Genomic DNA, 18,546 nt, shown 5'->3' on the forward strand with positions numbered 1-18,546 from the left:
GTTTTCCCCCCACAGCTATTTAGCTGCGCCTGCAACATTGATTTTCATATTAGAGCGGTTTATGCATTTATTTATTTTATGTATTTCTTTTTGAACTGCTCTGATGATCCTAGACTTGCCCGTGGTAATTCTCCGCCACTCTTGGCCCATGTGAAATTGCTTAATGGATCCTAAGACGTCCCCTGGGGTGGACACTGAGATGCAGACACAGACGAGAGGGGGGCGGAACTGAATTCCACGAATGTGTTTTGTTTTCATTTGCACTTCTTCTTAAATGCTCTGCGTTTACCCAAGGACTGTCAATGGGAAAATAGAGTCACTAATTCAAAAAGAACAAAAACAAAACCCAGACAATGATTTAATGTGGTTGTAGGAAGGCGTGAGTGCTGGTTATGCAGCTGATTAGCATACGTACTCTGTTGTGCATTAGAGAGAAGAGAGGTGAACGCTGCTCTGCCTCAAGGATTGACTGTAAAAGAAAAAAAATCAATCAGTCGTGCTGCTACTAATCAATCTCCCTCTGAATATTACAGCCAACTTAAACAGCCCCGTTCTCCTTAATCGTTTCTTTGGAAACAATGTGTGTTTCTATATCTTTCCTGGTCTCTATTTCCCTTGATGGGTGTTTTCTTTTTACTGCTAAGGCACTGATTTAAGTCAATGGTTAGAAAACTGCATGCAAATAATGTCAGTGTGCTTCTTCTTAATTAAGGTGCATTTTTATTCACAGAAATAAGGATTTTGTAAAGTATTAGACCTAAGTCACCCTGTGGTAAAATCACTGCAACTGTAACCAATGTTGCAATAACTGCATACTTCAAATGTTTTATCCAAACTGAGTGATACAGTTGACATAAAATTATTCAACCCTCATTGCAAATCAGGTTTATTGGCAAAATTTACAGACTTTCAGCTGTTTGCAATGAACAAATTCAAGCTCAACATAACAAATGTTTTAAGTGGTTTCCCCAAATTTAACTGAAAATGCAACTTTCTCAAAATTATTCATTCAATTATTAACAGCACAAATCTGAAAAACAGGTCAAAACAACTTGTCTCAAGTACACCTTGTGCAACTAATCAATGGCTTCATTAGTTGCACCAGGTTTGCTTGAGCTAGAACACATGAAATACCTGAACTTGCTAGGTTTATTGAGTGTCATGTTTGACTGCATGTCAGAAACAAATATGGCCAAGGCTGGCCACACAATTGAAGATTTTAAGCCAGATTTTGAGCCCGATTTGCACCCCCAAGCGATCGGGGGGGGCGTGGCCTGATTTGATGCTTGTCACAATTGACTTTTTGTCCAAAAAATCCTCAAATGTGTGGTGCCATTTAGATTTTTTTACTGCTCCTGATCGCATCGGAGCCCGCATGATCCCAAATCGTAAATATCAAACATGTTTTGTCATGTTTTTATCATGACTCTAGATCAGTCTGCCTCTGACGTGATAGCCAATGAGAGCGAGCAAACTTCACCAGATGTTGCATGCTTCTATATCTGAAACTTGGCAGCCACAAACATGCCACGAAAATGGAGTATTTAGAAAGAAGATCTCCCATATTCACCTTTATCTTCCAGTAAAACAACTATAATGCTAGAAGAACCATCGGACGACCTCGGTCGTCCTCCATCTGTTTTTCTTCTCAAGTCATGTTTGATCTCGCGAGTCTCCGTTAGATCTTGTCTCACTGTGAAAATGTCACTACAATCGACAGGTGTGTGGTCTCGCAGTCTGGACGAATCTTCTAGTGTGTGCATTCGGAGGATTATAATGCTAAAAATTGGTTGAAACTGCCCTTATGTCTGTGGTTTCCCACAGTTTTAAAATCGATTAAGATTTGAAAATCGTCTAGTGTGTGTGTCCCAGGCCTAAGTCAAAAGAATGGTCCAAAAAGTTAAGAGAAATTATCATCGCCCTTCACAAACAAGGAACAGGATACAAAAAGATAGCCAAGGCACTAAATGTAAGTTAAAGGACCAGTGATAACACTACTACAAAAGACCAGTAAGACTTGGTGGCAACAGGCACTGAGGTTTCAGCTTGCACAGTAAGGCACGTACTAAACGCATGCGGGTTCGTACACCACTACTGACCTAAAAGCACAAGAAAAGTGCTTAAAATCATATAAATAAGCCACAGAAGTTTTGGGATTCTGTTCTGTGGAGTGATGAAACAAAACTTTTCAACTTTTCGGCCCTATGGATCAGCGGTTTGTCTGGAGGAAGAAGAATGAAGCATATGCTGGAAAGAACACTCCGTCTACAGTTAAGCATGGTAGCGGCTCCGTGATGCTCTGGGGCTGCTTTGCATCTTCTGGCACTGGAAACCTGCAGGGTGTGGAAGGCAAGATGGATTAATTTAAGTATCAGGAAACGTCATGCCATCAGTGAGGAAGCTGAAGCTTGGACGTCATTAGCCCTTCCAACAAGAAAATGATCTCAAGCATACCTCAAATTCCACAAAGGCTTAGTTGCAGAAGAAGTCCTGGAAGATTCTAGTGGCCATCACAGTCACCTGACTTATAGAAAATCTCTAGTGGGATTTGAAGAAGGCGGTTGCAGCACGAAAACCCAAGAATATTACTGTACAGGAGGCTATTGCTTGTGAGGAATGGGCTAAGATTCCTCATAAACACTGCTAGAAGCTGGTGTCTGGTTACACATCTCGTTTGCAGCAGATCATAACAACAAAGGGGTGTTCTACTAAGTACCTAAGATGCTTGCCATGAGGGGGTTGACCCAATTATTCAACCAATTTTGAGACTGCAGCAGTCTTTAAAAGTTGCATTTTCAGTTGAATTTGGGTAAACCACTTGAAACATTTGTTGTGTTGAGCTATTTCAATTACTTTTGTTTGATTTGTTCATTGCAAACAGCAAAAAGTATGTAAGTTTTGCCAATGAACCTGATTTGCAATGGGGGTTGAATAATTTTGATTACAAGTTAACTGTAGTTCACTGTAGACTCACTGCATTAATACAGATTTTAATTGATGTGCATTCACATAGTGACATTTACAGTGGCTCAAAACCATGCAATCATGATTTCTGAGTCATAACTATCTGCTTTATAATGTAGTATTATATCCACCATCTGCATTTTTTGTAATAATTGTTTGTGGTGTGATGGACGCCTTCCACTGAACTCCTGTTTGTGAAGATGTGCTTGAGTGTTTTAAGATGGTACTGTGAAGGAAACAGCCTGACCTGACGTTTACAGAGGGTTTGTCAAGGACATTTTGGGATTGAGTGATATGCACTGACAGGCTAACCCTCACACACACAGACTGGCTGGCAAGGTTAACACACTGCACACAGAGGTGAAATAGATTCAATTAGGAGCGGTCCACCCGCCTGATCCTTTTAACACAGCTTTCCCAACGAGAAAGTACCCTTGTGCGCACACTTAAATGGGTCATTCCTTCTTGTCTTCTTCATAAGTGTCTCAATATATTGGTTAAAATATTAAACTGTATACTTAAAAGTATTTAGTATTTATTTAACGAAGAACTTAAATGTTCGAGTTATATTTTTGCCAGTATTCTTTAATTACAGTATCACAAGGGAATATAGGGGGTTTTTTTTTCCTACTTTGGTTTGAGAATATATTGCCATTTTTGAATTTTCACCAAGTGTTATGCACCAACTAATACCAGCAATTTCTTAATGTTGTCCTTTCTCTAATTGAAATGTTCCAAACAAAACTATATTCATTTTGAGAATATTGTTTTAATTTGATTACATTATCCTCCAGAAAATTACATAATTTTTACATTATAGTTAGTGTTTATCACTTTAAAACTTTCCATTCTGATATATACGGAATAGAGATGGATGGATGGATGGATGGATGGATGGATGGATGGATGGATGGATGCTTTCAAAATTTTGGGTCAGTACAGTTTTTTACGTTTTTGAATGAAGTCGTCTTATGCTCATCAAGGCTGCATTTATTTAATCACAAATAAAGTAAAAAACAGTAATATTGCGAAATATTATTACGATTTAAAATAGTGATTTTCTATTTTAATATATTTTGAAATGTAATTAATTCCTGTGATGGTAAAGCTGAATTTTCAGTCTTCAGTGTCACATCATCCATCAGAAATCATTCTAATATGCTGATCTACTGCTCAAGAAACATTTCTTACATATTTCTCAAAATCTATTATACCCTTTTATAGAAATACTTCCTCAAATGCTAATTAATTTTTAAACATTACAAAAGACACTGCATAACAGCAATGACCCATACATGTTTACATGTTTCCTCTGTATGACTTAAACATCTTCAGTTCAATATATGCAAAAGAACAAGAACTGCTTTATTGTAATGAAGAGGGAACCCAGATATTCATAAATCTTGTATTCTGTCTGTGTTAGACTGTAGGTGTTATGATCATGCAAAGTGCTGCATTTTTTTGCATGCTCTGATTAATGGCACCTGCTCATCATATGCGTATCTGCATATGAATGCCGTGTGGTTATATCGATTCACTCCTCTGTCTGTCCCTCTCTCCCCCTCCTGCGTACTGCCAGGGTCATTAAAAACCCCTGCGCTCCCTGCGTACAGTGATCATAAATCATAATTGCATGTGCATTTTTCCCCATTTGTTTAATGTTTCTGTCCGGGACAGCAGAAGGAAAAAAAAGCGAGCGAGAGAGATAAAGAGAGAAAGGGTGTTCCTGGGAGAGATTTAGTCGTACTAGATAAAGCTGTGATGGTGTACACCTACCATATGCCGCAGAGAGCTGCCGGGTTGTGCTGGTATGAAAACATGAAAGCTTTTAGTGACCTGGTGGGCAGCGTATGCATGCCAACTCCTGTTGTACCCTACACAGATGGTATTAGTGGACCGTCTTTACCACAGACACCACAGATCCATTTTACGATTACCACATATAACCTCATCTTCACTATTTCTCTTTTTTTTCCCCCCACTGTACTTCTTTGCTCTGATACACTGTTCTTTTTCCTCTAATCTCTTCCTTCCTGTGTCTTTCCCTCCTGTGTTGTCATCAGTTTTGAGGTATTCCTTTTTGGGCTAATCTGATTGGACGATGCTCCCTGAATGGGTTGGAATACATAGAATGTTAGTGATAGCAAAGAGAAGTGGTCTAGTACAAATAAATAATGCCTATCTGTATGACCGGAAGAGTTTAGACCAGGGTTCACCAATCTCGGTCCTGGAGGGCCGCTGTCCTGCAGAGTTTAGCTCCAACCAGCTCCAACACACCTGTTTGAAAGTTTCTAGTATGCCTAGTGAGACCTTGATTAGCTGGTTCAGGTGTGTTTAATTGGGGTTGGAGCTAAACTCTGCAGGACAGTGGCCCTCCAGGACCGAGATTGGTGAACCCTGGTTTAGACATTATAAACTTGTACAGAAGTCCTATTTTATCAAAAATACAGTAAAAACAGTAATATTTTAAAATATTATAACAATTTAAAATAACGGCTTTCTATTTTAATATATTATTTAATAAAACAAATGTTTAAAAAAAATAAACATTTTAAAACATGTATAAAACAAATATATATACTCAAAAAAAATAAAAAAATAATAATTATATATATATATATATATATATATATATATACAGTCTTCCAGTCTTCAGTGTCACATGATCCTTCATAAATCATTCTAATATGCAGATTTGCTGCTCAAGAAACATTTCTTATTATCACTGTTGAAAATGTTTTTGTGGAAATAGTGATACATTTTAATATGATTCTTTTAATATGAAGTTTAAAAGAACAGCATTTTGTTTGAAATGGAAGTTATATTTTTATAACATTATAAATTTGATCAATTTAATGTGTCCTTGCTGAATAGAAGTATTCATTTCTTTCAAAATAAACTTTCCAAAGGTGGTGTATTTGCTAAGTACAAAAGTACAATGAATTGAATTGCCATTGTCAGCATAAAAAGAAGAGTAAAAAAATTTACAATTTAAATTTTGAATCGCAGGTTTTCATCTCAGACTTTTGAACCCCAATGATTTTTCTGTCTTTCAGTAAAATAGTTTTTCACATTTTCATCTTTAGATTGGGATGTGAATTGGTTTTCTGTATATATATTTATATATGGATTCTCTCACACATTTGGTGTGTCTCAGTGATATCTTTGTTTTCTGCAACGCAAGGGAACCTAGAGGTCTAGTAGTTTCTCTCTAGGTTCCTGATTAGGAGTTTGCTTGGTAAAAAATGCTATGCTAGTTTCTTACTTGACTTTTCCGCTTCTCCCTTGAAAACCAAATGGAGGACAATCCAATTTATGCCTGATTCCATCAGTCTGCTCTAGAGACATTAGTCCCTGACCCCCTCACACACGCACACACATAAATACAAAAACATGCGCTCACACATACATACATACATGAACACGCATGCATTCACACACAGAGCTGCATACAGGACTTCAAATAAATTTCAACATTTATTTTATTTGCAACATTGCAAAATTAGTCTGAGACTGTATTTTTTTTTTTTTTTTTAGATGGTTGAGATGGATCAGATATAGGAGATGCATCCAAGTGTCCATCTTACATATAAATTCCTTCTGTACTCTTTAAAAAGCATCCTAGGATTGAACAATGTACTTAAAATATAAGAGGATTTAGCTATTATTCTAAAACATAGAAAAAAGTGGTATAAATTAGGTGTGAACAGACTACATTTAACAGGTGTATGTCTCAATCCATTTCCCATGAGTCATAGCAGTTTATGTGATAGCCAACCTGTTTGTCTGCTGTCCCCGTCCACACTGCCTCTTTTTGTCCATACACTAGCTGACAGCTGTGAACCAGAGCTCAGGGCCGATGCGGATGTTGCCTGCACACAAGATTAGTGAAAGAAGATTATGTTTCGTAAAGCCCTCACTGTTTAATTATGGCTATATGTATTTATGTGCATCTCCATATCCTTTGTCGACCATTCTCATGAACATCCGCCACTATTATTCTATCTAGAAAGAAAGAGAGAGAATTCTGCTTATTTTTACTTCTGATCTCTTAATATATGTGTTTATGTGGGTAAAAACCATAAATATTGTCCTTAATTGACTAATTTCTATAGTTAAAAATATATTTTCAATATGATTTTATGTAGCAATGTTTCCCTTATAATGATGTACCATGGTAACCACAGGTTTTGGCAGAATACCATAGTTAGCTATTGTTATAACTGTAAAATCAAAACCTTATTTATCATTATAGCACTTTCTGTCATTTTAAGTATCAGTAGTGACTAAGTTACCACCATTTTTATCACAGTCGCAAAAATTACTGTAGTAATTACGGTAAAACCAACGTTTAAAACTGTTACCTCAGGTGAATATTAGGAAGGCTTTTTTAGTATATATCAAATCATTTTGAAAGTTATTTTCTTTATCTCTCTTGCGTCACAAGAAAAAATATGTATTAATTAAAAAATTCAAATAATAAAAAAAGCTATTTCTGTTTGTGTTGTTGCATTTTATTATGTAAATAACTAGTATTCCTGGACTCTGTATCCTGTTCAGAGAGAAGTAACTGTATCAGAGAAAGGTGAGGAGAGAGACTGCATCAGTATTCTGTTGGTCTAGTGGGATTTTAACCGGCTAATCCAATCAGAGAGCCTCTGGAGTCACTCTCTCGCCTCTCCGTAAACAATAGCATCTGACTCTGGGATCGTTTGAGAGCCCTGGCCCTGCTGCGGTGAAGATTTTTTGTATTTGGAACAATGGGATCAGACTTTAGCAGCACCTGATTGACAGGCCCATTCGCCATCTCTCTAATTTGGAGAAGAAATTTCACTTGGTTACAGCTTAAAAGAACGAGTTTCTGCCCACTGACATTTGTTATGACATCCGCTTCAAACATTTACAATGCTCATGATAACTTTCGTTAACTACAAATAAGTAAATCCACTTCACCAGCTAATTACTCTTCGACAGCGATGCCATAGAAATATACAGAGCTACGCTTGTTTCTTTGGCGCATAAGGTCGATGCAACTAACCTATTTTTTTTATTTCACTCAACAATGCAATTTTATTACATTTATTAAAATTATTCTTCAAGTGTACAGTACATTGAAGGGGGACTCGAGCCATTAATAGAGATCAGATATCATAGAGACTTGATCCTCTTGAGGTGGGCTCTCTTGACTTGGGCCCGTAAACATCCGCTTAGCAATACCCTAGCTCTTGAAGAACAAAAATTTTTAAAAGTAAGATTAAATGAAATTAAAAGACTATTTTCTTCAGTAGTTTTTGTTATGTTTTTACGCTTCTTAGTGTTGCATTGTTAGCTTTTCAATAACAGTAAAGTCTACTTTCAGATTTCTAAACAATATGCATGACCTGTATAGCAAATCCTCTGTACAAGAGTCTGTACAGTTGGCTTATGATATTGTCAATAAAGTTTGATGTTGTGACGGGGAGACAAGCGTGCAACATGCCGTTAAACTCTCTCTGTAGTTCTCCTTGGGTTCTGATGATCTCCACCAACCACCCAGCCAAAACAATACTGCCATTTCTCATCATTATAAGGCTGAGAAGGCACATTGAACTGGCAATTATACCATAATTTGGCCTGACGACACGTCATCCGCAGAACTTCCTGACCCCTTGAGTGTTGCATTCCACTGGATTTATATCCACACACATGCAGGATCCTTAATCCCTAAATATTGCCCTAAATATGGCTTTCTCTGCATCTCACCTCTGAAACCACAAGCCGTGTGGCAATTTGTCACCAGCTCACCAGGCAGATTGGTCCTATTGAATAAGCATCTATTGTTGTGTGATGCCCTCAGTCCCCGCGGCTAAACCATCCGACACGGTCCCAGCAGGGGACAATGAATAGATCATCTGGACCTTTATACACATACAGCACGATGGCCTCATAGCCTCGTTGAGCACGCGGGTCAAAGGCTTGTTCATATTAAAATGGTTTATATATCCACCCAAACAAAGTCCTCAAGCTCCTCTGATCCTGGTTACTTGTTCAAAAGTCTGTTTTGGAGGTTAAAGGATCTGATTGTTTATCTGACTGGAAATCAATGTTTAATTTGTTCTCCTAATCCCTTCAAAGTCCAAATCAGCTGTTTTAGGTTCTATCATGTGGCGGTAGTTGAACTCAACAGGCAGGGTTTACACTTGAACATGTTTGTTTGTTTTATGGTCCTTTTTGGAGTCTAAGTCATTATGGATAATGATTAGAAAGTGTCTGAAGAGTTTCACAAGAGTTGGAATGGTTTGATATCTCTAACTCAAAGCGTCTTTCTTTTTCTCTCACAGGATGATGAGGGACAGACAGCACTACACTATGGTAAGAAAAATCTTTAGTCTTACAATTCAAATGTAAGTCATCTATGGTAAAGGAATGTTTTGGGTTTAATGCATCTTTCACAGAACTGTGCATTAAAGGATACCAGATACTGATTACATCCATCCACAGGAATTCAACAATAACAAATTAATAAATAGTCAATATAGACCAGTTTACACCTCAAATAATACTTTTTTTGTTAAGAATTAATATAACTGTTTCAACAAAACAAAATTTGTATTAATTTATTAGTAATTAGTCATTTATAATGTCTTGTCCTATAGACTTTCATGGTATATGGATTACTGTAAACACTTTTTGTTTGTTTTTCCATAGTGAGGGACGAGTATTTTTACGAGTGATCTTTTTTCTAACTATGGTTCAAACGTTTTGGGTCGGTAAGCTTTAAAAAAAAAAAAAAAAAAATTCAAGTCTCTTAAGCTCACCAAGGCTGCATTTATTTGACTGAAAATGCAGTAAAACCATTGCAAGTAATAATGTGAAATATTTTTACAATTTAAAATAATTGTTTTCTATTTTAATATAGTTTAAAACGCATTTTATTCCAGTGATGCAAAGCTGAATTTTCAGCATCATTACTCCAGTGTCACATGATCCTTCAGAAATCATTCTAATATGCTGATTTGCTGCTCAAGAAACATTTCTTATTCTTATTACTGTTGAATACAGTTGTGCTGCTGCTTAATATTTTTTCTGGAAACAGATTTTTTTCAGGATTCGTTGATGAATAGAAAGTTCAAAAGAACAGCATTTATTTGAAATAGAAATCTTCTGTAACATCATAAATGACTTAACTGTCACTATTGTTCGGAAATATTTACTCTTTTTGGTGGAAATCTCTATAAAATGATTTCTGAATGAAGTTCTTGTCCACCTGAGCTCACATGTTACGGGAGAAAGGTGTATTTGTGTGTGAGTGAGGGTACATTTGTCCCCACAGCCACACGTGTGGTAAACAGAACCTGTAATAATCACCAGTTGTCCCAGAGGAAATCAACAGTGTTCCTCTGTCATGTGACACTACACATGGGCGGCCTCCAGGCCCTTGTTCTCTATGTGTGTGTGTGTTTGCCATCTGTCCTCAGGTTGGTCGTGTGGCAGGGTAGACGCCTGAAGATGAGCACCCCTTAGGGAGGGGGAGCAGAAAAATGATGGGGGGATGGGATATAAAAAAGTGACTAATAAACATAAGCGATGAACTCAGAGAGACGAATAGCACAGAATGAAAATTCATTTCCACCTCTCCCTGTGTGGGGCCATGCGGCTGACACATGATTAATTGAGGGGTTTACAGCACGCTGTAAATTGTTCTTCTTCTCTACGGCTCCCCAGAGGCGCGAGGGGCTTTACGGCCCAAGGACCCGCACGCGTGCCGAAAATAAAATACAGTAACAAAAAAAAAGAAAAGGAAAAATTCGGAATCTTTTTTTGTTGTTGTTGCTTCCTACTTAAAGTGACCGTTAACCCAAAAATGAAAATTCTGTCATCATTTACTCACCCTCATGTTGTTTTAGACCTGTATGACTTTCTTTCTGGCATGAAATTCAAAAGAGATATTTCATACAGTGGAAGTAAATGGGGATCAAGAACAACCATGGTCACCATTCAATTTCATTGTATGGAAAATAGCAGTTCTGCCACTACTGTTGTACAAGAAAAAAAAAAAGTCATGTGAGTTTTAGAACAGAATGAAGGCGAGTAAATTACTGATTGAAAAATGATTTTCATTTTTGGGTTCCTTTCCTTGCTAGTGGAGCTTGCTAAGGAAGTAATCTTTTTTTTTTTTTTTAAGCTAACACTTTTACCAAAAGCTCAGATATGAGAAAAATCACAAGCAATTTATTAATTCAGTAATTCTGAATTTTAAGAGTATTTTATTTTTTTATTAATCTGATCACATTTTAATTAAAAATGTATTTTATAAAATTGTTGAAATGTTTACCTGCCATACAATTAAACTTAAAAAAAAAACACTGCCTTTCAAAAGTTTGGGGTCATATGATTTTGTTTTATTTGTTTAAAGAAATTAAAAATTGTATTCAGCAAGGATGCATTAAATTGATCAAAAGTGACAGTAAATAATTTTACATTATCACAAATGTTTTGTATTTCTAATAAATGCTTACTTTTTAATTGATAAATGCTTAAAACATCATGGTTTACACAAAAATATTAAGCAGCAAGACTGTATTCATCACTGACAATATTAAGAAATGTTTCTTGAGCAGCAAATCAGCATATTAGAATGATTTCTGAAGGATCATGTGACTCTGAAGACTGGAGTAATGATGCTGAAAATTCAGCTTTGCATCACAGGAATAAATTACATTTTACAATATAGTAAAATAGAAAAAGTTATTTTAAATTGTAACAATATTTTACAATATTACTGCGTTTTTGATTGAATAAGTGCAGCCTTGACGAGCATAAGAGACTTCTTTCAAAAACATTTAAAAAAATCATACCGACCCCAAACATTTGAACGATAGTATACATTTCAAGGGGGACTCGAGTCATTTATAGAGATCAGATATCATAGAGACTTGATCCTCTTGAGGTGGGCTCTCTTGACTTGGGCCCGTACACATCCGCTTAGCAATACCCGAGCAATCACATGGCAACATGCACACTCTTGAAGAACATTCTTGTGCTTGCCTTCTCTTTCTCCCCCTCCTTCTTTCTTATCCTTTCTCTTCCCTCATTCTCTCCTGGTCGCGGGTCTGAGGTTAAAAGCTACTCGTGTCACTCAGGGTTTTCCTGCTGACATCAGCCACTCACCTAAGAGTAAGAATAAGGAGAGCATTTCCCTCCTTTTTAAAAGAAGGCAGTAGTTGACACAGACGTGAAAAAGCACTCAAGCTTAGAGGATTGTCCCTGCATCAGCGTGGCAGGACACACTAACAGAGTTACAGAAGTGCTGGCCCTCCCTGCCCTGCTGCCTCCTAATGGGCCACAAACTGCCAGTGGGGCACAAACGCTCAACCACAGGTGCAGTCGGCATGTGTACTGTAACAATTACTTTAAGTGTACGGGTGAGGAGACTGGGCTGGTTTGAGATCTTTTCAAAGTGTCATGGGGGTGCTGCCTAAGAACTGGTAGCATTTTAGTATTATGGAGATACTATTATAGGTTTATTCATATTTTGAATTAGTTTTTATTTTAAAGTCCCCCTGTGGTGAAAATCAAGCTTTTGTTGTGCATATGTCTATGCTGTGTTTTTAATATGCTTTAAGACTTTAAATTCATAAGTCAACACCATTGCTGAGTATTTTCTTTTTAAAACTGCAGTTTGAAATCGCCGCTGTTTCTGGCGCCACAAACTACCTTGTAACCAATCACGTCAATGTGAGTTTTAGGGATCAAATTATTGACTACAGGCGGACTTTAACATTTCATTTAAGTTTTTGAAATTTTAGCATTTTGTCATTTTTATTATTTTTATAGTTTTTATTCATTTTTATTTCAGTTTTTGTTTTAGTTATTTTAGAATATTAAGTTAAACTAAATGAAAAGTTAAGTTACTATAATAACTTCAGTTAACTATAATAATGTTAGATTTTTAGTGATGTGGTTCAATTTAATTTAAATGGTTAAAATGTAAGACAATTTTAACAATAAAAAAAGATTCTCTCTCTCTCTCTCTCTCTCTCTCTCTCTCTCTCTCTCTCTCTCTCTCTCTCTCTATATATATATATATATATACAGTCGTGCTCAGAATTAATCATACCTCTGGTTAATATGATAAAAAATGGCTGTAAAAAATAAATCTGCATCGTTTATCCTTTTGATCTTTCATTAAAAAAATTGGCTATATATATATATATATATATATATATATATATATATGCATGCATGTCGCATGTTATTACAAATTTATTATCATATCTGCTCAGCATAATTCCATCAGTTCAGCAGTGCACTGTTCAAAAAATGAATTTGCAGTTAGAGAAAAAAAAAGAATTTTATTAGAATAAAAGGCATATAATTTGGCATGAAAATAAGGTAAAAACACTTGTCTCTAATTCCTGCTACAGACTGTGTGATTTCGGCAATCCTATAAGATCATTACAAATCACACTGTATGACATGGATCTAATAAACTTGGGTACGACATGAATGTAGACTTTACGATGATGACACCTATTGAATCGTAGGCTACGACACAAGTTAGAATAGAAGAATAATCGTACAGTGTATACCGGGCATAAAGTGCTGCTCTAGCAGTATGTGTGTGACTGACTCCCTTGCACAAAATACAAATAAACCCAACAGTATTTGAATGCTTCTTTCTTGTGTTCCTTCTCTCTCAAGCCTCAGCTTGTGAGTTTGCAGAAATCGTCGAGTTACTCCTGAAGGCCGGAGCTGACCCGTCAATCAAAGATCAAGAAGGCTCCCTTCCAGAGGAGGTGACAGAGTCGAGTGCCATCTCCTCTCTCCTGCGCCAGTATACTGCTCCTAAAGGCTAAAGCTCACTCTGTGAAACCCAAAAATCAAACCCAAACCACATGATCACCATCCTGTTAAAAGTTTATACAAACTGTGCTCCTTATCCAGATGGTACAAGCTGTCAAACCAACAATAGTTCCCGAAATGAACTCGATCGGTTCAGCATTTTAGAACTATTCTAGTTCATTCCATTTGGCTGTGGAGCACCGATGTTATACTTTCAAACAGTTAAGTTCAGACAAACCTGTCCTCCCTGTCCTAGAATGGTACATTCCAATGAATGTGTTACTGTTGTTACTATTAAAAACATGGAATCTCCTTAACATGGTGTCTCCTTTTTCGGCCATATGCTCTGTTCTTTAATTATAGCATTACCAGAATCCGCACACATTTCTTTAGGAAGTCATTACAAAATGGTTTTATTTTTAGGTCAGTGATTTTCAACTGCAATATACAGCAAGTTTGACAATAAAATGAACAATATGCTTCAGAATCATGGTAGATGTCAAGCAATGTGCTGTATAGTATATACAATGACAGAAATTTGGCATTGAGGCATAAAACTTTAATAAGCACAAGAATTGATAAGCTATCTGAATTGATGGATTGTAGAACCTATTTTTGATTCTCATTGGATCCAGTATTAAATGTAGCACGATTATATACTATATTAGTTTTAGGTCTCTGGAGAGTCAATAGTATGAAGTACCTCTGATCAATGTCTTCATGTTGTTGTCATTGAATTTTTGGCTATTTGAATCTTTATGCTTCAAGAACACAAATATACTGACTTAGGTGACTTAGTAACATTTTCCAAACAACCAACAAATAGGAATCCTTAAACTTTGTTTTACTCAAAGCTATCTAAAACAATGGGATGATCCTGTCTCCAATTGAGCGGTCATATTTACCATTGTTCTGTTAAATTTTGTGGGCGAAATCCAGTCATTTCAATAAGAATCCACACTTTTGTGTGTTCCACGTGAGGTCGAAAAATGGCTCCGTGCAGATTCCCCTCATGTTCAGTTTGATCACGTGAATATTCCATGTTGACCAACAGAATGATGCTTGTTTTGAAAGTGATGAAATTTTGCAAAAATAGCGCTTATATGACTGCACCTTAAATCGTCCTATGACTTATTAAATAAAAAGGGGGTTCAAGTGGAGGAGTGAAAAGCATTAGCCTGGGTTTGGGCCTGCAGAGCTGCATCCCTCCTCGAGAGCTAGATCCTCTGTCAGTCACTTTAGTTATTCCACAGACAGGCAGGAATTATGGTATTGGTTTGTTTGTAAAGGCTGTTTGTCCCTTATTCCGGTAATTTCCATAAATCCGCTGGAGTTGGGGGAGGGTCAATGCCGCTGACGGCATCCTCCGTGGGCTTGTCTGCACGACAGTGACACTAAGCCCATTATGTTTCCATTATGTGCCTCAATTTCCCACTGAGCTCTTCACTTTTGACATGGACTCCTCTAAAATCATGTCCCATATTGCTCAGCTTTCTTTACTTAACGTTTATGCATTTTTACAAGTCGCCTCTCTGGATGCTTCCCTAACACCATTAGTGCCAGATGGTGGAGGTTTGTTACTCTCACTCTTTCTCTCTCTCTCTCTCACTGTCCCTTTCACTTTCTCTCTTTTTGTCTATCTCTTTCTCCGGCTATTCAGCTGCTTGTCCAGCTTAAATGGAATGGCACGTACTGGACTACTCTTAATGCAATGCTTTACTCCAGCATTGCTTAGAATTTGCCAGCCAGCAAAATATATTGAAAAATATCCCACTAATATCTCAAAAATAATAATTTGTAGTTAAGATATTGGTGCTCGGTGTGCTATATGTAAGGGATACAGTACAGTCAGACAAAGACTCCAGCAATATTAAAGTAATATTACAACTTTTTAATATTGAAAATGGTGCCAATTGCAGTTGTATGAAACGAGACAGCGCAAATCGGCAGGGTGATACGATAGACATATAAGTAGTGCTGGTTTCAGACAGTTACCCAAATAAAGTGCTGCAGAGATGACTGATTTTTGTAGGTCAACCTGGAAGTTAGCATCACCCTGGTTCCCTCAACAAAAACCTGGATTATAGCAGAAAATAAGATATGTGACCAGCAAATGTTTATGATTCTTAAATGTTCTGTGCATGATAATCTTCAGAAACTTTAATGGCTTTTAAAGTCTAAAAACAATTGCCAAAGGTAAAAAGCTAAAAGTATAAACGAACTACACTAATGTTGCCATCACTAATCCAACAACTCTTTCATTTTTTATTTAAAAGCATTTTAGTTTGCAAGAGCAAGATTATAAACAAAGAGGCTGTGAAAGCGGACTAGTAAGTAGATTAGTTGTGGCTTTTATTGTCCCCAACAGCCTCTATAGTCCCATTTAGACACTTATTAGCAACCACTTTTTTAAGACACATAAAAGCTTTAAAAAAATACAATAATAATAATAATAATTCACACATCTTCTCCAGTTCATATCCTCTGTTGAGTCTGTCGAGGTCAGAAGTCCGCAAGTGAAAACCAACACTGGAGAGCTGCTTTATACTAGAAACTGAAGTGTAATTCTAATTGAAGGCAACTTGGACACTGTTTTTTTTCATGTTCAAGTATCTACCTTTTTTACAAAGAACAACCTCCTGGATAACAACCAGTCTGGTTTCAAAAGCGGCCACTCAACTGAGATTGCCCTGCTCTCGGTTATTGAAGCTTTGAGACGAGCAATTTCAAATCATCAGTACTCATCTTGCTGGATCTCATTGTCTGCTGCTTTTGGCACAGTTAACCACCAGATCCTCATGTCAACCCTCGTGACGAAGGGCATCTCAGGAACCACACTCTAATGGTTCAAGTCTTGAGGGTGTTGTGGAGGGGGGTGAGGTGAGGTATCTAAGTCGTAACACTAGCTTCTGGGGTGCCTCAGGGCTCAGTCCTTGGACCACTTCTCTTCTCCATCAACATGTTATCACTAATAATCTGTCATTCATAAAAATGGTTTTCCCATCATTGCTACGCTGATGGCACACAACACTACCTCTCATTGCAGCCAGATGATCCAACGGTAGCTGCTCACATCTCAGCCTGCCTGAAAGACATTTCTTGCGGGATGAAGGACCACCACTTTCAACTCAACCTTGCAAAGACAGAACTGCTTGTGGTCTCAGCTAACCCAACTGGTTTGCTGTTTGCACCGTTTTCCTAAAGAACAACTACTGGTTCTGCACCTCTGTACCTAAACTCACTACTTCAGACTCATGTGCTCTCTAGAACCTTGCATTCTGCAATTGAACGGCGCCTTGTGGTGCCATCACAAAGAGGCACAAAATTACTTTCACTGACCATTACCTTGACTGTTCCATGCTGGTGGAATGACCTGCTTAATAGGGAATAATCACAGCACTTACATATCGTTACATATCGTTGCCCTATTGTTGGTTTGATTGCTTTTATTGTTCTCCTCATTTGTAAGTCGCTTTGGATAAAAGCGTCTGATAGATTATTAAATGTATTGATTTAAAGTATTTTATTGTATAAAGTGCTATATATAAATAAACGTGAAGTGACTTGGAGTGTCGAATTGCAGAGCTCTTGCAAACATCCATATCGCTATTACCAGATGCTTTCTTAACTGCTGTTTTCTCGATGTTTTTATTTTTGTTGTGTGTTTATTTTGTTATTGAGAGGAAAGAGAGCAGCACATATTTACACATTCATCTAAACGTTGCACTCAGCAGCGTAAGCGGTGCCGGGATGTTCGCTAAAACAGTTTATCACTGCAAAGGTATTTCAAACTTATTTTTATCCCTAATGAAGAACAAACAAAAAAACTTTGCTGCGAGTAAATCTTACATGTTACTCTACGTGTTCTGACGACGTCAGATTTCAGACCGCTGGATGGTCCGTTTGACCTATCAGAATCAATAGGCTATTTCAGAGAGAGCCGAGTAATAAACATGAGTTCAAGTCAATCAAAGGTAGAGGCCATTCTAGTGCGTATAGGCCATCAACTCAAGAGCTGGCTTCTATATTACATCAAATGCAAATGAAAGTACTGCCCATTAGGCTACACCTCTACAGTTATACTATGTAACCGTTTGTCCGTGCAAAATGACCTTTCTTTATTTGTGTGGCTGTTGAATTAAAATGCCAACTCATGTCACTGAATGCCATCAGACACAGAAAAATACCCCGTGTATGATGCCCAGATTAAATTTAGGCTGAATAACTATTTGCATGTTAATTTATTCCTTCTCACCCGGGAGGCTGGTGAATCGTTGGCTTCAGGAAGTTCGTAATAAAAGCTCGCAGATCGATGATAATGGCATTTGCGCTTGTGTTTGTCATCTTTGCAAAAGCAACAGTGCAGGAATTTGCTCAGATTTATATGTATACTAGTGCTGTAAGTGGCGTGTAAATTATCCCAACTGTCTTTGTCGCTGTTTATCTTTGTAAGACTGAACTATTAAAGGCTGTACATTAATGGCCGCGGCAGCTCCAATCAATGGCTGAGTGAAATCAGCTGGTTTGTGGCGTGTTTCAAAGAGCTCCCGTTTTGCTATTAAAGTTCTTCTTTTCAGGTTTATTCCAAAAATATTGCTTTCATACCAGAAAATCGATACTGTTTCCAGATAAACGCAAACTGAAAACACAATCTAACGATATTCATTCTATTGTTTTAGAGACAATTTGGCCTTCTTCATACGTTTTTATGAATCGGATAGTTTAGGACGTGGTTTTGGGACGCAAAAAAGTTGAAAT

The 18,546-nt window shown here is 37.2% G+C and overlaps 1 protein-coding gene and 1 long non-coding RNA gene across 2 annotated transcripts in view; one reads left to right on the forward strand and one right to left on the reverse strand.

Moving 5' to 3' along the window:
* Positions 1–14,105, forward strand: part of acbd6 (acyl-CoA binding domain containing 6) — a 34,167-nt gene extending 20,062 nt beyond the window's left edge. Inside the window, exons 7-8 of the mRNA XM_079897845.1 lie at positions 9,285–9,315; positions 13,648–14,105. Coding sequence (XP_079753971.1) covers positions 9,285–9,315; positions 13,648–13,802 — 186 coding nt within the window. The 3' untranslated portion in view covers positions 13,803–14,105. The remainder of the gene's footprint in view (positions 1–9,284; positions 9,316–13,647) is intronic.
* LOC307174146 lies at positions 416–18,221 on the reverse strand. Its single transcript, XR_013823956.1, has 3 exons — positions 18,044–18,221; positions 6,743–6,836; positions 416–469 (listed from the first exon to the last, which is right to left on the reverse strand). It is a non-coding gene; the product is annotated as an uncharacterized lncRNA (long non-coding RNA).
* Between the last annotated feature and the right edge of the window lie 325 nt (positions 18,222–18,546).

The sequence above is a fragment of the Squalius cephalus genome (genome assembly GCF_949319135.1).
Source record: "Squalius cephalus genome assembly, chromosome: 16".
Taxonomy (NCBI): Eukaryota; Metazoa; Chordata; class Actinopteri; order Cypriniformes; family Leuciscidae; genus Squalius; species Squalius cephalus.